We start from the raw sequence: 22,636 nt of genomic DNA, 5'->3' as shown, positions 1-22,636 counted from the left end.
TTCTAAAAGAAATAGTGCCGTTGATATATAAAATAGCGCGTTAGCAGTTGACGGCTTTGATGTGGATACTATAACCGTTAGGTACTTAATAATAGAAAAATACATTGCGATAAGAGACGATTGGTTACATTATAATGGCCGCTGCAGTCCATCAGATTATTATTAATATGATCGCCGTCGGTTTACACAATATGGCGACTGAAGGAACGTATGTAGCGAGAGTCCGCCCTTTGTTTCTACTACTCTAATCGGGGCCAGCTGACAAGGAATGCCCATGAAGCGCGAACATGACGATATTTAAATAGGACGCCAGAAACGCGAGAGAACCGGCATCGAGCAACTGGTCGACAGACTTAGTCGGCGGAACCCCAATTGGAGGACACTGGCATCCGGGAAAAAGGTAAGCGCTTCGACCGAGCCTCGGGAATTTCGGAAAACAATTAGGGGTATTCTCCGCTCTTAAAATCTCTCTACTATCTCCCTTTAGGCTATGTAGCAGCCGGCTCCATTTGAAAGTGGCCCGGAACTACGAGACCTGGTCATCTCTATCAAATAGCAGGGAAACAGAATACTAGTAATACCATTATCCAGATACGATCATCCCGCCTACAAAGAGGTAAATATGATAGAAAAAATAATGAAATTATGAAGAGGGATAATTGAGGTTACTAGCCGCCTTAAATCGCTGTTTCTATTCGCAGACGTTCAGGTGCATACTGGAATAGTGCATGTCTATGCCCCCGGAACCCACTTAGAGATAGAACACCTATACCTGAATACGAGTGGCATTCCAGAGTTCTAACTCCGCTTCGAATTCTGAAAGGTAAATAAAACTAGTTAAAGATCTAAATGCATTGAAATCACGAGGGTGGGTGGATCAGTTTCCTTGAAACACCTTATCACCACCTATACAGAATGTATAGGTTTTATACAAGTGTATACCCCTGGACATTAGACACCTCAAAAATAAACGGAGTAACACTGAAGGCATGTAGCCCAGCCATTTATTTAATTAGAACACCTGCCACGGGGAGTGTTGTTGGAAGGTGTTAACAAATGTCCCCACAATCCCCGCATAGCGATAATCATCTAATAGGGGTGGCCAGTACTCGAAATTGACATAATTATGTTTTACTTGATAGGCTCTGTATCTGCCAACTGCTATCTTGAACTGCCATCTAGAAACCAGACGAACGCTAAAATCGGAAGGTGCTACACAATATAACACCGAGAAACCTAACTACCTTGGTAGGTGATTAGAACATTATAAGAGTACATTTTGAGCGCTATCAACAATAGATAGGTTTCCTTCTAGTAGGAGTCTATAAAAACAGTCTATCTAATTGAATAAATGAAAAAAATGGAAGAGAGATACTAATATAAAATCCGTATGATATGATGCTTAGAAAAGATTAAGGTTCAGGTTAAGCACCTTGATTTTGACCAGTCTATATAAATTAGGCTTTCCATCTGCTCCCCACAGGAATCGAACTGTAAATAGCCTGTCTTGTGAAATTACTACAGCGTAGACGCTTATGTACCCTATGATGTCATCTAAAGTCTGCTACCTTTGAACAGCAGAACCGAATAAGGAATCAGGTAAAATATTGAAAATATTATGGCGGAGAAAGTGTATAACAACTGTACCCTTGGTCATAAATACCTGGCCTCTTTCCACTAGGACCTATTTTAACTAATCAGGATTGGTTAACTAATGTGCTGTCCCTAGATTGATTTTGGACTGTAACAACAAGTCATGCGTATACCTTAGAGGAGTATGGAAAGAAATTTAAATACAAGTGAATGTGTGTGATAAAAGGAAGATATAGCTGTATGTAAGTGAAGATGTCCCTTTCTGTGCTAATTGTGCTCCATGGTCCATACAGTCAAGGCCATCATGATGCCTTCCAGATTCCACTGATTAGGGAATCTACATAAGGGAGTGTCTAAAGAGGGTTGACATGGCATAGCGATCTCTGGCCAAATGCAGGAGCTTTGCTCCAAAACTGTTTAGCTTCAAAAAAAAGTAATTGATTGAAATATTGGAAGCATGGTTTTCTAAACACTTAAAAAATGAAATAATCTATGTGGATGAAAACTGGTTGTTGTGTTTTTTAAAAAAAGAGATCTGTATTCTGAATATGTACATGACCAAACAGAATAGTAAAAATGTATTTTGTTTTGCTCTCTATATTGCAGAGTTTTTACCTTTGTGCCCGCCCCAGTATACTGCCCCTTGCCCTGACGAAGGTGCGGCCTCATTGGCCGGTCACCGAAACGCGCGTCGGCGTATGTCTCCTGGAACACAGTTATTGTCCTCATTTCACCAGGACCCGTAACTAAAACCAACTACCCGGATGAACATCCCGACTTGACCACCTATGTGCTATAATTGCAAGGGAAAGTAGAATGAATGATAGAGTGATTGGTGTATGAAATTAGGAAAGAGAATGTGAGTAGGGATGAAGTGAATGATTATGTGCGTGTGAATAGAGGCTGTTACTGGGTAGGACGAATGTTTGTGACATTATTGCTTCTATATCTGTCTGTTTTATTTATGACTTCTATGCACCTGTGATATATCCCAAAAAAATATATATTGCTCCCAAAAAAAAGCTTTTTAAATCTTAGTATCAGAAAATAAAAATAAAAATAAAAAATATATTTTCATAAAATTGAACTGTTTAGTCCTCTTGATTCGACCATGTGATCATTCTATGTCCTGTCAACCCCTTGGTTAACCACCCCTCCATACATATCAGTCAGGACCCCATAGTTAGGGCCTATATATCCTGAGGCAGGGTAGTCTTCTTTTCTATTGTCAGCACTGTAGGGGCCACCAAGTAGCGCCAAAACTGCACAGCTAGTACCACGGGGTGGGGGGATATGGGGGCAGGGGATGAAGGGTGCAAACAAGGCCTGTAGATGTTAATGGAGATCCTCGGTTGGAGACAAAGGCTGCAGGCTTGGTCCAGAACAATGGCAGAAACAATCCAACAACTGGAGAGGTGAGCTGGATAATGGGGGGATGCAAGGACACCATTGGTTGAGCACTCCTAGGCCTAGGGGCTGCAGGTGCAGAGGTGCCTATAGACGTCAGGTTTCACTCACAGGTTCCGGTCACGGTAACCCTTCAAGATGAGGCTTCAAGCATCGTGTATAAGTTCAGGAGAGGTCGTCCAATGCAGGATCCCAGGTCAAGATCATGGGGGAAGACTTCACTGGATCCTTGGGACACCTGTACTCTGGCTGTGGGCGTCAGGTGCAGAATAGTGGTCGAAGAGTCGCGGATCTGCCTGGATCTGGCCTCCTTGCGGTTGTTTCTTTCTGGACAAATCCGGTGTCCACAGGAGAAAATAGTCTCTGCTCAAGGCAGCCTAAGTCTCTAGGGTTCTTGGAGGTTGCTGGCTGCAGGACATGCCAGTTGCTGCAAGCAGGTTTGTTGAAAAAAGAGACAGGACAATGGCTGGGGCAAGTCAGTTGTCATCTACCTCCTTCCCTGCTGCATGGCTCTTCTGTCCTCCTTCTTAGGTCAGCATGGAGAAACAAGGTTTAGGGGAGCCTCTAAATTCTAAATGTAAGGGAGTTAAAGGTCAAACGTGACTACCCCCTTTAGGTACTCCCTTACTTTGAGGAGAGGGCCACATCCCAATTCCTATTGGGCCCAACCCTCTAAACCAAGATGGAGAATTCTCGAGAGGGGTTCACATCCGCTTCTTGCGACCCTAGGGGTGTGCTAGGCCAAGGTGGAAACTTAGGGCCAGATGTAGGTAAATCCCATTTACCGAATTTGAAATACCGAATTTTACCGATTCGGTATTTCAAAATCGGTAAATGGGATGTAGGTACCAACATCTGGATTTTTTACCGATACCTTGAAATTCGGTATTTACCGATTCGGTAAATACCGAATCGGTATTTGCTATTCAATCCTATGGGCCATGAAGCCCATAGGATTCAATAGCAAATACCGATTCGGTATTTACCGAATCGGTAAATACCGAATTTGTCAAGGGTGCAGGGGGTGTCACTTTGACACCCTCTAGCACCCCCAAAATGGGCATGTGTGCAATGTGGCACACAGACATGCCCTAAGGGCACGTCTGTCTGTCACATGGCACATGTGTACATGCACAGATGGCATGTACACAGGAATCGGTATTTTACCATGGATTTGTATTCCATGGTAAAATACCGATTCTGAAAGGCATGTGCCAATGGAAAATTGGCTACCCACATTGCATATTCGGTAATTTTACTGAATCGGTAAATATTACCGAATCGGTAAATTTACCGATTCGGTAATAATAACGATTCGGTAAAATTACCGAATATGTGCCCCTACATCTCCATAGCCCTTTACCGATCGGAAACGGCCGAAAATCGGTATTTTCGGCCGATTCCGATCGGTAAAGGGCTACCTACATCTGGCCCTTAGTCTGTTGACTTAATTTCCCGCCTGACCTGCTGCTAAAAGTGGGGCTAGGACAGGGGGGCGGGCATCTTCACTCGGAGCTGCATAAATCAACATAACTGAAGGTGAGAGCCTTTGAGGCTCACCGCCAAGTGCTGCTACTCCTGCGAGGGGGATGTGAGTAGCACCTCCGCCCAGATTAGGATTTGTTTCGGATCTCCGAGAGCACAAAGGCTCTTTCACCTCATGAGGCCAGAAACCTGTCTGGTGGTGGCTGGCAGGGATCAGTCAGCCATTACACCAGAAGTTTGTTGTCTTTCAGGGGGCATCGCTAAGATGCCTATCTGAGTGAATTTTATAATAAATCCATCACTGGCATCTGTCTGGGTTTATTATGCTGAGAAGTTTGATACCAAACCTCAGTCTTCATCCAGACACTGTAGAGGCATATTGCCCATACAGTTAAGCCCTCACCTGTAGTATAGTGCACCCTGCCTTATGACTGTACGGCCTGCTAGATTGGTGCCCCACCTGTGGCACAGGCTGTGGTGTGTAGGCTTGGCACCCAGGAAGGTGTGCCATGTCGACTCTTAGTTTAGCTACACCACCACACATAGCCTGCAATAGCAGTGTTTAAGTGTTTGATATGGGGTCCTTTAGGGTAGCATAATACATGCTGCAGCCCTATGTGACCCTCTCTACTCACAAGGCGCTTGGTACCACTCGTACCTTTTACAAGGGACATATATGTGGGCCAGAAGTGTGCCAATTGTGGGAGCAATGGTACAGTTTTGAGAAAGAACACAGGCCCTGGGAACTGGATTGTCAGGGACCCAGAGCACACTCAGTCAAAGTGCATCAGATATAAGGCAAAACATTAGGAGGAGACCATAAACATGGCGAACTTCCCTAAAGATTTGAATTTGTTTTTTACACTAATCACGGGTCAGGGTCCTACTGAATGGCACCTTTTTCAATCTCTGCGCGATTAAAGGCAGAGTCTGCACTGCCAGGACTCAATATTGAAACCTGTATAGTTCACAGCAACTTAAGCTACACAGCTAATTTTCCTTCCCACTACTTTTGAAAGCCATCTTTGCCACAACTCATATTTGAAAAATCACCACTTTGTTTAGGAGGACCAAACATGCACCATAGATGCATGCCAAGATCATCCGCTACATCATGGGCCACCTACTCTTCAGTAACCTGAATGAAGCCACAAACGTGTTGGTGGAATTGGATCACCAATTGTCCAGTGTTACGTTTTTGTGAGTGTGGGGCGTTTTTATAGAGAAGGGTGCCTGCGGGGCAATTATAGTAGGTCAAAGTATGGTCTTGCTTTAGAGAAGGTAAAAAGTTGCACAACTTACCATACTTGTTGCGGACTCTGTAGCGCTGTACAATGATGCATTTTCAAACGTAGCATCTGAAATACAAACATTTTATTTGCAATGTAAATGTATTCCACAACCTATTGCAACTAAAAACTACACTAAAATGTATGACTTAACTTATGCAGCCTGCTTTCTTACCATGTGATCATAATCTTTCTGTTAATATTGATAGAATAGATGCCACGGTTTATGATACATTCACACACGAGAATGAAATGCATAACTATTATCAAATTCGCCCGTCAAACTTTCCATCATACGGACTCAGAAATACACGTTCAGGCAGGCTCTGCAACCTAGGCCTAACTGGGGTGTTCATAGCCAGCAGACAAATGCACGAACAGCAAACTCCAATCCATCCCCCAGATAAGGGCAGTAACACCAAAATGGTCCAGGAAGATTGGCTGTGTGTTTTATTGAGGCCAGAGTGGTGCGCACATTCCCTAAACACCTTGATGTCAGATGCAACATTTAAGTTAGGAACACACGGCCAATCAGGACACAGTACACGCAGTGATCACGTGCCCAACATGCCGGACATCTTGACACTTTACCCACTGGTTTTCACTGTGTCCATGCAAGGCTGAGGCCCATCTTCATTTGTTATCAGGGACCTTATTTTATGACCCCACAGACAAGGCCTGCATTTTTTATCAAAAAAAGATAGATGGAAGTACTTTGTGATTCCCAAAGAGATGTATAAAACCCTGTTTAGGCTGACTGTACTTTGAGACGGTCCTCAGACTAGCTTCTGTATCTGTGCTCTTAGTCGAAGTATAGAATTAAACCAACTGTTCCTGTTTTGCCAAATGCCTCGTCTTTTGTTTTTCCAAGGTAAATTTCTCATTCTAGCAACATTTTCAAACCTGACTGCAGACGAAGAAAAGGGACCTCGCCCGGACAGATTCACATATGCGCAGGAAGGTTAAGTGAGTAGACACCGCAATTAATTGGAAGTTCTGCTAAATCCACGAGATAGAGGTCAGTCCTGAAGCCCCCCATCAGTGGGTAAGAGACCACATCAGATCCTTGGTCCCAGCATTTGGCATATGGCAAACTTGGAAGAAGTGCAAAAATATAACCCAAGTCCCCTGCCACTGACCGAAATCTGGCATGCTACCTATTTTAAGTGTCCAAACCAAGTAGTCGCAAGTCGGCCTTGGAGGCGATCCCTCATATGAAAAGTCATTGGATTCCTGGAAATGGCTGTAAAGTTTTATCCAACTGTAGACATGCACATGCAAGATGTGGACAGTATAAACGGTTATCTTTTATACTTCACAGAAGAGAAACAGAATACATAGATAGAAAACACATACACTGGTGTCACTGTAGGAAATCGTGTGACTTGTGTATCTCATAAAGCATTCTTACTCTGTGTAAAGATCATCAATGCCCCACCAGTCGAAGCAGAGGTCAACACCGCTGCTACGGACTAGGACAGAAAGGAGGTCAAACTTTAATAAGCACCAGAATTCATTTTAGTGAGCCGAGAGAAGCAAAAAGTAACAAGAAAATCAAACAGAGCCTCAGGGAGCAGTAGTCAGAACTCCAGTGCCTGGAGGACCTAGAACCTACCCTCTGCTCGCCAGGATCAGCAATGCATCGTCTACCAGTCAGTCTGTATTCTTTGAAGAGGTTGCTATCAGAAAAAATGTGCTGTTCCTCATAATATGCCATCTAGAAACATGCCAGGCTCGGTGTGATTGTACTGCCCATTGATGCCCCTTGTACGTGGTGATATACTTGGATTTTAATCTTGAAGTTGTTCAATGGTGTCACAGCAGTCCATGTTTCTGCTTTAAGGCAAGATTAGATTACCTTGATGGTGGCATCCTGTAGTATGTTGGTGTACAATGCCAGTAGGTCAATTTTATGTTGTTGGTCTACATCTGCCAAAAGGTTCAGTAAGTCTCTCGTATCTTTGAGGAAGGTGTTTTCTAGACCAGCGGTTTTAGGTAGTGATCACAGAGCCTGCTGAGGGGGTTCCAGCAAGGAACTAATACTAGAGACGATAGGACATCCTGGTGGGGGAGAAATGGGGGAGGGGGGGCGTCAATACCCTTGTGTATTTTTGGCAATGTGTAGAAATAAGGAGGTTCTCAGGGATGCGTTCAGCAGGAATTTGTTAAGAAGCGAGTTTGAAGGTAAGTTCTGACCAAAAAACAGCGCATAAGTGGGGTTTAGAGGATAGGCGTAAAATAAGGAGAGAGAGCATAGATGGCGTGTTTGCACCATGGAAGCACAGCAAGAATGTAGAGCAGCATACCTGCCACCTGAGGAGGGCGGTGTAGGTACAGAGCATCGCTCTGGAAGAGTTCGAGGCAGATCAAGAGGAGAGGTTCTCTGCTGGGATCCGAGCCTCACCAGATCCTCAACATAAGGGAGAGGTTGACCAAGAAATAAGAAACCAAGGTAGACTGGTGCAAACTCAACTAAGAGGCAGGAGAATTAAGTTGGCACCTTTGCGCATGCACAAGAGGAGCAGCGATGAAGACATCTGCTGCTCCTCCAAAGCGTGGAGGACAAACTGACCCAAGTGGCCAGAGGTGAAGGCGAATCTTCAGACTGCCATTTTGCCACCTGCTAGTGTGATGTCGTTTAGGATAGTCTCATCATGTATGTACCAATTACATACATTTTGTCGGATCCGCACGACAAAAATCCTACACAGGTGACCTTTTACCTAGTAGCTTACTTCTGTCTCTCCGAAACCAGGCTCTTGGTACCCTATCCTAATCCCTGTACCTAACGTACATGAACATGTCCCTAGGCATGGCAGATTCATTCTGGATAAGCGTCCTCACTTTTTTCATCCATGGAGAACTGCCAGCTGTGCATGATCATCTTTTCTAAAAAAACGATTGGCCGAGGATTCGCAAATGTTTTCAAAGCATATCGACTCTAGAGAAACCCTGGAGTGACCACTTTAGTATAAAAGACCCTCACTCCCCCTTACAAGACAGAAGAGAATTCCTTCCAGGCAGGACTGAGACTCTGCAGGCTGAACCTTTGACAGGCAGAGACCTGACATCGCTTGCCGGGTGCCATACTCGACGCAGAGACGGGGTCCTTCATTCAGAACCGTGAGGGGTTAGCATATCCCTGGGGGATTCTTGCCTCCATTTGGATATATTCAAGCACTTACATATTCATGCTTCGCCTACATATCTAGGCTAGGAACAATAAGGTAGGATACGCATCGTAGGAGTACGCCAATGCTATTGTTTTATATAATCTGCTTTTATTCATCTTATTAGCACTATGGTAGAAATATTTACTATTTAAGATATTGGTGCTAGCGATCACATTTGTCTGCTCAGGGCTTTTGATTGTTGCAGCGAATATGTTTCATACGAGACTGATGCTTGATTGATAAATAATGGATACCTTTCCAATCGTCATTCTATGTGTATTCTGAGAAAAGTAAGCATGAGTGAGTGAGCGAAACATACCCAATAGGTTTCCAAGATACCTGAAGAATCAGGGATGTCCTGGTCGGTGGTTGCAAGAAACTACACCCACCACGGTAGAATACAGGGGAGTGGTAGTGACACCGCAGGAGTAAATCTAGCGATAGGCGAGGTAAAAAATCTGCTAAGTAGCCCTATTGGGGAACGGGGTAACAGTGTTCGCCCGAGCTTGCATCCCAGCAGTCAAGCCGACAAACACAGAGCATGACTGGCCGCTTTCACTTCATACCAGCACCAAACATGGAGGCCCTAAGGGAAATGTTCCCTGACTGCCCAGATGTAGGAGGGTTAATGCTGGAAACTATGAACAACTGGGGAGACCAGGACTGATTTTCTGGGTAGAATGAGAGAACCATGGGTACAAGAGAAAGGACAGCCATGGACTGATATGGGCCTGCAAGTCACATTCTCTAGTAATATCCTCAAAAAAGGGTTACATACCAAACCATGGTGGGGCACACAGAGCCACATACTGCACTATTACAAAAAGAAACAAGAGAACTATAGGGAGAAACAGGAGCAAATTCAGAGAGACAACACTAAGTTGCTCCAATACAAATTGAAAAAGACCGCCCTCGAGGGCGCCACGTTGTCCACAAGAAAGCAAATGCCACCAGTTTTAAAGGGGGCTCTTATGCAAAACCCCAAAGGTGTCAACCTAGCAATAATGGAGAAGTCAAGGAGGTTGGCAGCAGCCAGAGCTTAAAAAATGTTACTATTGCCACAGAATGGGTCATATTGCCGACCAATGCCGCCTAAAAGCTTATTACGAACTAAGGTCGATAAGCCTGGGCTAGTCCCTGCAGAATCTCCATCCACAAAACCAAGTCCAGTGAAACCAGAATGCACCTTACACTCAGCCACAGAGAAGTACATCAGCCACTGCACCACTGCAAAAAGGGAGGTAGTTGGACAAAAGTTGGCAACAGCAACAACAGACGGGAAACGCAGCCCAACAGGGACCAGAGCCACAACCGCAGCAGGGTCGGGTAACTATCTAAGGAAGCAATGCCTTCACACAAACTAAGAACTCACATATGCAGTAAGTCAAAACCCCAATTAGCCAGAACAACCAGCAATCCCAGTCCATCACCAGCATTAGGAGTTTTTCAACAAATTCTTGGGCTAAAACTACAAACTCTCCATGCAGCTATTTATCTCTTCCTTTCCCTCAAATAATCTAAATGGCTAAAGTCTGTTCACCAAGTCATGTCCCTTCAAAAGAACGACAGAAGCAAATTGTAGGTTAAAAGCCCAGAGCCAGGAACTGTAAGTCAAAACACCATGGAAAAGACGTGGACCAAGGGAAAGGGGTGGGGGTTGGGGAGGGGGTTGATGCACCTGAAGAAGGGGGTCTGCAAAGTCCATCACAGCTCTGAATGAGAATAGAACACATGATGTGCTCCATTCCAAATTAGGCCTGGTACTAACACGGCACACAAGGTGGCCTTTTTATAAACCATCAAGAGTAAACAGTAAGCCAAGCCGCAAACACAGCAAAACAACTCAAGCAAGGTACACAGGCCCATAGAACAACTTTCTGACCACCTCCACTTTCATGAAGAATATGACAGCAGTTCAGGTGAGATCTAGGTAAGTGTTCAAAAGTCCTGCTGCACGTTTATCTAAGGCAATGATCTGGACAGAGGGACTCTGATTCTTGCCACCCAAGCACTGCGCCTTTTACAAAGAGACATGCGTGAGGAGGGAGGTGCCCCCGAGTAGGAGTGGTACATTTACTAATTCTTCTGACTCCTCCGATGGCTGACCAATCCGTGCACATTATTGCTGCCAATTTACATGTTTTTGTTTGGTTTCCTGCTGTAGAAAAAGCAGTCCTCAAATTGGGTAGAAACTAGGGAAGTAGTAATAGTCAAAACTGAAGCACAACAAGCCGGGATAATGTGACTGTCATGAAGTATGGGTTAGCTAATTTAGTTGAAATTCAACTAGAGGGGGGATGTAAAGATTGATAGAGTCAATACAAATGTTTATAATGATCAGATGCCACATGAAGTGAGGAACACACAGCATGACAGTACATGCACCCCTCATGTTGGACATCTAGACACATTACCCACTGGCCCTCATTATTTCCAGGCAAAGTCGAGGCCCTCCTGAATTTATCAGGGGCTTATTTATGACTCCACAGACAGAGCCTGCATTCTTTTACCAAAAAAGGATCAAATTAAGTTTGCATTGCTCAAAAAGCATTACATCTTAGGGTCAACATGCATTTATAGCAGACCAGATTGTTTGATGTTATCAGAAATGGTTTGTGTTGGAGGGGGTAGAGTTGGGGTGGATGTTGAATAGACAAACAGTAAGGGAAGTGGGGGTGTAAGCTGGACTAGGTAGGGATAGTTATAGGAGAACGTCAAGGAGATGCTCGTTAGAGGAGTCTTAATCCCAGGAGTGATCAGGTGCTGTACAAGAGCAGGATGAATAGTTTTTTTCTGAAGCAAAGGAGGAATGGTTCCAGATGGATTTTTAATAGGTTGACGTTTTACACCCTTGAATCACAGTAACAGATTGTGTCTTGTCCTTTGCTTTTTACTGCTTTCCAATCTGCCCATCTTCTCCTGTATGTCTTGTCGATCTTGCTGATAAGTACTGTAGGGTGCCTTACTGATAAGAAGGTACTGGTGGTGATGATGATAGGCAAAGGGACTATTGTGAAGTCATTTTCTTCAACGAATGGCTTTTTTTTGCTGCGAGGGTCAGTTAAAGCCAGTAAGTCTAGTCTTATGAGCAACATGCATCTTGATGCACAGATTGCTACTGAAGCAGAAGCCAAGGGTCTGGGCACTATCAATGTGTTGCCCAGAATTCTAGATTAATTTCATTGAAACATCCTCAGACCTGAAGTGAATAGTTCGCTTAGAGTATTGCCTCTGCCTTGTAATGGCCCTTTAACATCCTGGCACTAACGGCTGCATGGTAATTCTTCCGCTGAGTGAAAAAATGATGCAAACAACCTCAACCCTGATCTTGTGATCTTCTACATGAGTGGATGCTGTGTGGGCCAGTGTCGGAGACATGACTTTACACGTTATGGCAATGGGCTCAACTCTGAAGGAAATGTAAGGGCATGAAGCACATCGACCAATGTTGTAGCAAGGTACCGGACAAGAAAAAGGTAAGGGTTTGTGATTTTAAGGACATTGTGCAAGTGGATGGCGGAGGTCTCCTTATTACAACATGGCATGGAGTCGAACTGGTTGCCCTTCAGCAGAGCTCTGTATTTCATCTTCTTATCAAGATGATTTGAAAGGGCCTTCTTGACTAGCAGAGGAAAACACAAATGTGATGGGTGGAATGCTTGCATAAGTGTCAGCTACTGGCAACTTGAAAGTGCCAGAGACCACATTCGAGCTTCTCATTTTTACTCACAATGGCACTTCAGGCAGCCCAGCCACGTGCAAATCGGCACTGGGCCAGCTCCAACAGAAGTAGTCCAGCCCAAACCAAAAGCGAAAGTCCCTTTTGAACAGGAACACAAGCAAAACCGGAACAGTTTTGGCCTAATCCAGGGCGCATGAGTGACTTATGACTTTATTTCTGTGGCACAGAACATAGGACCCACGTCTAGGCATTACCATCTCACATAAGTTGTTAGAATAAGTAAAACACATACGTTTTTCGATGAATGTTATGTAAGTCCTCTGAAAGGCTTTGCAAAGTTTTACTGCTCTGGCCTTTTAAGTTTCTGAACAGCCCTAGAAATCTTTCTATAAGTGAAAGTGACAATTATGCAAGCCCAATGCAAGTTCTCTTTTATTGAATGATTTTGCTTACCTCAGTGTTTTGAGTTGAGGATGACCGTACATGTACTTATATTTCAGTAACTGACTACTATTCCTCTCAAATCCTGCCATCTGGCAGTGACTGAGTTTTATAGGGAGGAGGTACGCTTTTTTGCCTGCACCTCTGTAGGGAGGCGGTCACCTCAGTCCCCAATAACTACGGTCCTTACCATCTCAAACACAGTGCATGTATGAAGATAACCAAAGCAAAAAATGCAACCTCTGCTATTTATCAGATCTCTCCTGTTCGAATTTAATTATAATTTTCAAAGAAGGTTATTTCAACTTATTTGACTTAATTTTATTATTTCATGTACCTTACATTTTATTTGCTGGTTAGTTTTACTCTGTGCAGTTGGGCCTTGTCCTACTGATACCAGTTGAGGTCCACTGGATCACACTTGTGCTAGACGAAATGGTGGTCTCCTTTGTGCTTGACTTATGAAGACCGACCTGCAAGTACATTCTTCAGTATCCCTATATAAAATTTGCACACCCGCTAGTGGGGGTTTGGCTGGCTCATTCCCTTTCTTTTAGTGGAGGTTTCCCCTTCCAGATTAAACATACACTCCTCAATGAAATCCTGTATTTTGGCCATCCCACCCTGACAGCATTCCATTGTCCCAGTACCAGGAGACAATAGGCCTTTGAAACCCCAGTATGGGATTCAATCATACAGGCAAGAGGAGATCGGGCCAACTCCAGAACAGTTTGAACCATCATTCCAACTTCTACAGTTATAGAATTGTTAAAGGTGCGGCGTCCTGCAATCTGACAAATAGTGTTTGGCTGGCAGTGTGAACTTGAACTGTGGGGGCTGTGCCAGTTCCTGCAAGTGCCAAGACAGAGGGCATAATCTATTTTGGCAAAATATTTGGGCTACAGCAGGAACAGACTATTTTTCTGCTTGTCTCCATCTTAAGAATTAAGTGACCAAATAGGTCTTGCACTCTGAACCTTTGTAGTCATTAGGGGTTGGCCATCTAGACACCTTGATAGTGTTGCCAGTTTCTGAATCTTGTTGTTCAGGTGAGGAGTTTTGTATTTGGTATTACCAGTCTGTAGGGTTTACGCAATTTTTAAGCTGGTCTATTTTTATTCAAGAAGTTCTTTCAGTTCCACAAGAAGCTAGATGAAAGTAAAACCTAGGTAGGATATTCACCCAATTGTAAATGGTACCTAGCCGACAAAACAACCCTTTGAAAGATGTCAATCATAAAACTTCAGTTTCAGCCCAGGCACTACTTGTCACTCTCAGACCATCCCAGCATTTCCACCACAGAATATTATGAACAACATAACTCAATGTTTACCTGAAGATTAGCGCCAAGGAGCAACATTAGCAATGGGGGTGGGATAACCGAGGCAGATATGGTCGAATGCACATCTGGCTTTCAAAACTTATCGGAGTTCAATATGCAGTACAAACTTGGTTTGCCTGTAAAAGCATTTTAAAGTTGCCTGAACATGAATGCATTAAAATGTATGTTGTCAAGGCATTTTGAGTTTCAAGCCACATACCACCACCATGGAGTAAGCCTTTTACTACGTGACACTGCTACAATGACAGAAAAGTGATAAAACGGAATTGATTGTCATCCAGTTATATTAAACTGTTAATAAAGACTTATAGAGCACTTTAATACGAGCGTTGCAGAATGATACAAGGAGAATAATAAAGTGTTGAAACACAGTATGAGGTGGCCGCCTAAGGTGACAGGTCATGGTACGGCATCCATGGAGCGCCAGGACATAGAAGGACCATTCAAAGGAAGACTTTTGAAAGTGAGGTGAGATGAAGAAATAGTTGTGGGAACCGCAGTAACTGTGGAAATGCATCTTGAAATTCTAGAAGCCAAATGAAAGTTGCAGATCCAAGCAACATTTATGGACTATAGGTGGAAATTTAAAGAGTACTCTATTTCTTATGGGACTTATGGGAAGATGGTGCTGGATTGGAGGAGATTCTTGGCTCTTGCAAAGCACAAAGCTGAAGTGATTCATCTGGGAACTTGATCTTGTAAGGATTTAAGAGTACACATGAGGTTTGTTTGTGCCCAAACAAGGGACATTGCAGAAACCTGGAGTTAGAAGACAGAGGACATGTTTCAGTTAGTACATATAAAAGGATTAATAAGAGGCAGCAGCTGGCTTTTATGTTTCCTATCTTTACTTTATACAGTATTGACTGGTGATAGGAAAGGTTCGAAGGGGAGAGGGCAGAATTAATGCGATAAGGAGGATGGGCTGCCACCTATGAAAAGGACCTCTGTGTTGTCCAGGTTAATCTTCAACCAATTGGTACTGCTCCTCTGCTTCACTTCACTGAGACATTGTCATGTTAGTGCAGTTGGAAAGGATCCCTACAAGATACGAAACAAGCTGGGTATTGCCTGCATATGTGCAACTCCTGATGAGTTTGGAAAAAGATTGTAAACAGATAGTAAACAGGTAAGGAGACAGGACTGATCCTTGAGGAACTCCTTGTAGTGACATTAACTGGGGTGAATGAAAAGCAATTGTTATGGTGAACAGGACTGAATGTCGCTGAATGGTCAAGCAACATGGAGATTGTAGGAATCTCCTGCCATATGAAAGTCGCCCACTGTGGTACTCATGTCTAACTCTGTGCTTCTACTAGATGAACATTTGTACATCACTGAGCATTATGCAATCTTCAAAATATGTGCAAAATGGCTGTAGCCACATCCTTCCATGATGTAGGCTATCGCAGGAGGCAAAGAGTGGCAGGACGCAACCGATATTGTTTTCATGACGATTTTGACTGTTCCTTTTTAAGCTCGGAAGGGGAAATACTAGATTTACATGTGAGATTATTAAAATTTCTCATCACTTCAATTAGGCAGATGGGACTATTGTGTAAAACTTTTTAAGGTAGAGGGAAACTAAATTACATCTATTAATGAAATCTTGTTGTAGATATCCCATACAAAGTTGAAGGGTATGATTTCAGGAGATCAGTAAATGCCTGAAGGCCTATGCTAGCAGAAGGTTGTGAATGAATATTAGCTTGAAACACAGCATTCATATCTATAAAGAATTCGGCAAGATCATTGTACAAATTGTGGAAAAAAGTGACAGAAAAGTTTGAGAGGACTGAAAATTCATTCACTACTGTGGAAATTTATGTTTGTTAATTGATACTACGATTTGGCTGGAACTATATAATCTCTGGCTACTATGGAATCTTTTACATGTTAGCAACTGACCTTTAGGGGGTAACTGAGGTCAGGATTGTATTGGGTCCTCCATTCACCACGACTTTTCAAGTAGCTTTTTCTAGCTACTCTACACGGATGTAAACCAGGAGGAGACCAAGAGATGAGACCCAAGGACGCCAACTTCATCTGATACAGATAATAGCCAAGAGCAGTATGACTAGAAGCAGGCTACGGGGTTGGAAAGGGTGGAGAAAGAGTGAAGGTCGGTTCTGAAAGCTCACTTTATTCTAATTCATATGGTTAAATTGTGCTGGATTTTTGGTTGTTGGGTTTTTATGTTTTCTTTCTTTTTGATTTTTAAGTATGTGAAGTCGAGGTTTGGGACAAGATTGACGGAGCTGCCAGTCCACACAAGAGCTAAGGCCCTCAGTGACTGAGGGTGAAGCTCAAACAGACTCCTGTACAGAGGAGTGCTTATACCAGTTGGGACCCGATTCCACCTCTTCAAGTTGAATGTTGACTCCTAAACCAGAGGACATTGTTTATCAATAGAAAATGCATACATTAGTTCTGTGATGCCATCCAGTTGGTGACCTGATCTAGACAAGTTTAGTTGTTGTGCTATGGAGCCTGATTAAAAAGCTTAGGGCTCAGGGAATAGCCCTGTGAAACTCTGCATTTTTTGCTAATGGCTCATAGACACAAAAGGTCCCTTGCTAACTTGGAAGCTCCTATTGTTTAGGAACAGTGAAAGCCATTTTAAGGCGCTCCCTGTGATGCCCACTTCTTCCAGTCCGTAAAGCAGAGAGGGATAGCTGGTCATCTTGTAGGCAACGATAAATCAAGGAGGATAAAGACAACGTAATGGAAAACTGGCAGGACCAGACGTTTGGGCCTCAATAACGTACCTAACTGTCGGATATTGATAATCCCTAGAAGTCAGCCTCTCAAACTCCCCCGACTCAAATAAAATGGCAACAAAAACAAATGAAAGGAGTGTCCCCAGGACCCAGGGTCCTAGCGCGGAGAATGAGGAATATGGAAAGAAAGAATTCTTTTTTAGTAAACCCCTCACTCACCGACCTGGTCGGTGACCTGCTTCATCATCAGGGACCACCCGAGTGATCGAGTGCCACTCAGGTGTGCTTCAACGCCTGCAACTGCGTCGGAGCTGGTTCTTTGTGAATGAGTGAAGTGGTGAAGTGAAAAAGTGTGCTACGTGTACTCCTTATAAACTTTAATGTGGAGTCAGTATGACACTAATAAAAGCAGGTGGGATAGTACTATTGGTGTAATTCGACCAAGGAGTATCAGTCTGAGTGAAGAAATGGATGAAGCATGTCACCGACCAGGTCGGTGAGTGAGGGGTTTACTAAAAAAGAAAGAATTCTTTCTTTCCATATTCCTCGTTCTCCGTGCTAGGACCCTGGGTCCTGGGGACACTCCTTTCATTTGTTTTTGTTGAATTGATTCTAGGGGACTCAGGAGTGGAACCCCTTTAAAAAAAAAAGCCCTCTCCCTTTGTTGATTACATATCAAATAACATGGCTGCAGGGAAGGCCTTTGCACAAGATGGGTTGTCCCCAGGGATTCACACAAAAAACACAACTCTCCTCAATACTACAAAATATATTCATAATAGAAGGTAGGTAGTGGCCTGAAATTTGGTCAGAAAAGGCTAACCTCAGTGGTTAGAATTCCAAGTTAAATTTTCCTGGCCCTAATGCACTACATTCCAACACTGGAAGAATAAATAAACACGAGAAAATGGATCACAGCAAACTCTGCCGTGGCGAACGTACGCCTTCTAGGCAGATGGAAGATAATGGCTCCAAATTGCAATGGCTGAAGGTAAAGAAAAAGGTATACTCTAAGGCTGATATACCAGTTACAGGGTGAAACTCCATTTGAGCCTAAAGAGGGTCCCACTTATCAACCATCAGCCAGGTTAATCATATATGCTACAGTCTTCACAGTTATGCTAAATGTACACTTGCTGCACCTTAACTCACCAGTCTACTCTGGAGATTTTTCTAGGAGTACTGAATCACTTTTTTGTTGCATTTACTGCTATTCTAGGTTATGGCCCATGTTCCCAGTTTTATCTCATTACCTGCCCAACCTTTATTTCCCAACCAATTGCTTCTCCCTACTACAGCATTCATTTTCTTTTCAGACAAATAACCTTTGTGTGATGAATCAACACTGTGCTTCTCCTTACCTCTTTTGTTAGGTTTGATAACCTTAAAAAGAAATGTTAGAGTACAGCTACATTATAGAAAGGAAGTAAAATGCAAGTTTAAGCACAATCATATAGCTAATAGTATTTTCTTTTCTGGACCAGTGACTCCTTTAATGCACAATGCATTCACCTGGTTATAAGAAACTGGTCACTTAACTGAATAAACAATCTTGCAGCTTGACACTTTTTATATCCTGTGTACTATTTAGCTACCATCTTAGCAGCAACAAAGTTTTTTTTGGTTTAGGCACTGATTTTGGTAAAGTCAATATAACTCAGCATGAGTCGCTTCCATTTATTTCTCCATTATCATTAGACAAATGGCAATGCTGCTCAAATCATATTTTACAAAATGCAATGCATTTTTCTGTGGTTGGTATTTGCCTTTACCTCTTTTGGGTAAGGCTCTAAACTATTCTTAACTATTCTAGTAACTAATACAAGTTCAGACACAAATTTCTACTGTGGCACAACACAGGGAAATGTACCGATTTTTCCATTTCCAACACTTCAGGTAAGAATTTATTTTCCTATGCCTAAATCTAAGAACACCAAAATATCAGAATCTGAGTGCTGGACTCCACGCCATAATCCAGTACATGCACATATGAACATTTAACTGAAATAGTGCCCCTGATGCAGTGGTTCACATAGTATATTTATTGCAGGTAACTAGAAGGTGATGTACCCCAAATAGAATTATACATCTGGTGTAGAGTTCAGTATTTTCCGTCACTACATCCAAATACAGCAATTCCTACATTACACATGGATACAAAGGCAAATGTCTAAATCCTACTAACCTGAAGCTGTATAGATATAGTCTCCATGATACTCTCCTGCGAAATAAGAACATTTACACCTTTAGGAAGGTTAGTAAAATAAAACAGTAATTAAAGAAACAATATAAGCATGACATTACCCTTTATCACACTTGTTATACAATTATAATTTCTAATAAGGAAAATGCTACTTACCAGTATGCATCTGTTCTTGGCATGTAGAGCTGCAGATTTCTAAACTTTGCATTAGATCGCCACCTGGTGTTGGGCTCTGATGATTGCATGTTGTTGTCGTCTTGGAAGAAGTCTTTGTAGTCACAAGATAGGCGACTCCTCCATTGGACGATAGAGCACATGGGCATCGGCTCCATCCTTAGATTGTTTTTCGCCATGGTGGGAAATTATGGAGTTAGTAGAAAGAAAGAAGGGATGTCCATGCATGTATATCTAATTAAGATAAAACTGGAACAGATACAGGTCCCGGGGAGGGCGTGTAGAAATCTGCAGCTCTACATGCCAAGAACAGATGCATACTTTCAGTTCGAGGCATATGAGCTGCAGATTCTACACTTTGCATCGATTGTGCAGCAGTGTCTCCCCTAGCGGTGGTCACCTGAATCAGTTGCAGTAGTTTGAAAGAGTTTTGAGGACAGCTTGGCCTACTGCAGCTTGCTGCTTGGCTTGCACATCAACACAATAGTGTTTAGTGAAGGTGTGTGTTGTAGACCATGTTGCTGCCTTGGAAAGGTCTTCTAGGGGAATGTTCCCTTAGAAAGGCATAGAGGCTCCTAGTTTGGTGTGGAGTGCGCTCTAGGAGAAACTGCTAATGTGAGTTTTGCCTTGTGATGGCATATTTGAATACCTTTAACAATCCACCTTGCAATTCCCGATTTAGAAATGGGGTTGCCTTTATGTGGTGGAGAGAAAGCTACAAATAGTTGCTTTGTTTTGCAAAAGGATATGGTCCTATTGATGTAATAGAGAAGAGATCTTTTGACATTTAGTGTGTGTAGAGCTGTCTCTGCTACAGAGTCTGGGGTTTGAAAAAACACTGGTAACTATACAGATAGGTTTAGATGAAAAGGAGTAATTACTTTAGGAAGGAATTTAGGATTAGTCATTAGAACCACTTTGTTACGGTGTAATTGTAAGAATGGTTCTTGTATAGTGAAAGCCTAAATCTCACTAACTCTTTTAAGAGAGGTGATAGCAATGAGGAAAGCTGTTTTCCATGTGAGAAATTGCAGTTCACATTTGTGAAATGGTTCAAATGGGGGTCCCATGAACCTGGTCAGAACAATGTTTAGGTTCCACCCTGGAGAGGGTGGTAACCTAGGAGGAATCATTTTTAATCCTTCTATAAAAGCTTTTATTGCTGGTACTCTAAACAACAACATATGTTGTCCGTTTTGTAGATATGCCGCAATGGCCGCAAGATGTGAGCATATAGATGTATATGCCAGATTACATCTCTGTAAATTGAGAAGGTAACAGATAATATTTTGGATGGAAGCATCTAAAGGATCAATTTGATTATTAGTGCAGTAAATGGCAAATCTTTTCCACTTAGCAGCATAGCAAGCTCTCGTAGTAGGTCTTCTGGCTTCATTAATGACATTCATACAGTCTGGTGGCAGGTTAAGATAACCAAAACTATAAGACTTCAGGAGCCAGATTCAGTTGATTTGGATCTGGATGCCGGATTTCTCCATCCTTCTGCGTTAGCATGGATGGTGTCAGAGAAAGTTTTTGGTGTGGAACTAGTGCGAATTCTAGCAGTGTGGTGAACTACGGTTGGCGTGCCCATGTGGGAGCTACTAAGATCAGTTTGAAAGACTGTTGTCTGAGCTGGAGTACCACTAGTGGTATTAGTGGGATTGGCGGAAAAGCGTACGCAAATCGGCCTGACCAGTTCATCCATATCGCATTACCTTTGGTTGGACAACGGATGTGGATAACCTGGCGGCGAAGGTCTGGAATTTTGCGTTTTCGTGTGCGCCAAACAGGTCTATGTCTGGATGACACCAGTTGTGAAAGAATGGTTGAAGAACTTGCAGATGTTGTTCCCATTCGTGAATCTATTGTGTCTGTCGACTTAACAAATAGGCTATCTGATTGTGAACTCCTGGAAGGTGTTCTGCGAGGAAATATATCTTTTGTGAAATAGCCTATCTCCAAATGTTTTGTGCGAGCTGGGACAGTTGCAGGGAATGTGTGCCTCCTTGCTTTTGTATGTAGTACGTGGCTGTCATGTTGTCTGTCCGGATTAAGACAGCTTTGTTCTGTATGTGCAATTGGAAGGACTTCAGTGCTAGGAAAATTGCCAGCAACTCTAGGTGATTGATGTGAAGCACCTTTTGTGGAGCGTTCCATCTTCCCCGAGTTGTGTGGTGGAGCAGATGTGCTCCCCATCCTGTCAGGGATAAGTCTGTTGTCAGTACTATCTGTGGAACTGGCTCGAGGAACGGCCATCCTTTGGACAAGTTTTTGGTGTTCCACCACTGCAGAGAGCGATGTGTGTGGCTGTCCACACACACCAGGTCTGTTAGTTGTCCTTGTGCCTGATTCCACTGATGTGCTAGACATTCCTGCAATAGGCGCATTTGCAGTCTTGCATATGGTACAATAAAAATGCAAGATGCCATCATGCCTATTAATTGCATGAACACTCTGGCTGGGAGAGAGTGTTGGTTTTGAAACCGTGTAACTAAGGCTTGAATGCTCTGTATCCTCGTTGGACTAGGATAAGCTAGAGCTGTTTTGGTGTTTATGGTAGCCCCTAGGTATTGATGTACATGAGAGGGCTGGAGATGTGACTTGTAGTGGATTGTAAACCCCAAGTCATGCAGTGTTTGAATCGTTTGAGATGTGTGTTGGACACACGGATTAAATGACTTGGCTTTTATGAGCCAATTGTCAAAGAATGGGAAGACGTGGATATGTTGTCTTCTGAGAAGTGCTGCTACTACTGCTAGGCACTTTGTAAACACTCGTGGTGCAGTTGTGACCCCGAATGGAAGGACTTTGAATGGATAGTATTGTCCTTCTAGTACAAATCTGAGATACTTCCTGTGAGAAGGATGTATGGGAATGTGGAAGTAGGCATCCTTGAGGACTAGTGTGGTTAGGAAATCGCCTTGTTGCAACAATGGGAGCACTTGTAGTAAAGTAATCATGTGAAAATGATCTGAGTGTATATACAGATTGAGAGGCCTTCGGTCTAGAATTGATATTAGTGTTCCGTCCTTTTTGGGTATTAGGAAATAGAGTGACTAAACCCCTGCTCCTTGATGTTTTAACAGAACTATCTCTATTGCATCTTTTTGCAGCAATGAGAGGA

At 43.0% G+C, this 22,636-nt stretch overlaps 1 protein-coding gene across 1 annotated transcript in view; it reads right to left on the bottom strand.

Moving 5' to 3' along the window:
* The window catches only part of LOC147672473 (UDP-N-acetylglucosamine transferase subunit ALG13-like), a gene marked incomplete at its 5' end in the record, with an annotated part of 438,517 nt that overhangs the window by 328,272 nt on the left and 87,609 nt on the right, over window positions 1-22,636 (bottom strand). Inside the window, 2 exons of the mRNA XM_086948010.1 lie at window positions 5,788-5,843; window positions 19,318-19,353. Coding sequence (XP_086804136.1) covers window positions 5,788-5,843; window positions 19,318-19,353 — 92 coding nt within the window. The remainder of the gene's footprint in view (window positions 1-5,787; window positions 5,844-19,317; window positions 19,354-22,636) is intronic.

The sequence above is a fragment of the Lissotriton vulgaris genome, unplaced genomic scaffold (genome assembly GCF_964263255.1).
Source record: "Lissotriton vulgaris unplaced genomic scaffold, aLisVul1.2 SCAFFOLD_699, whole genome shotgun sequence".
NCBI lineage: Eukaryota > Metazoa > Chordata > Amphibia > Caudata > Salamandridae > Lissotriton > Lissotriton vulgaris.
The sequence above is the reverse complement of the archived record's forward strand: the minus strand, read 5'-3'. Positions and strand labels throughout refer to the sequence as shown.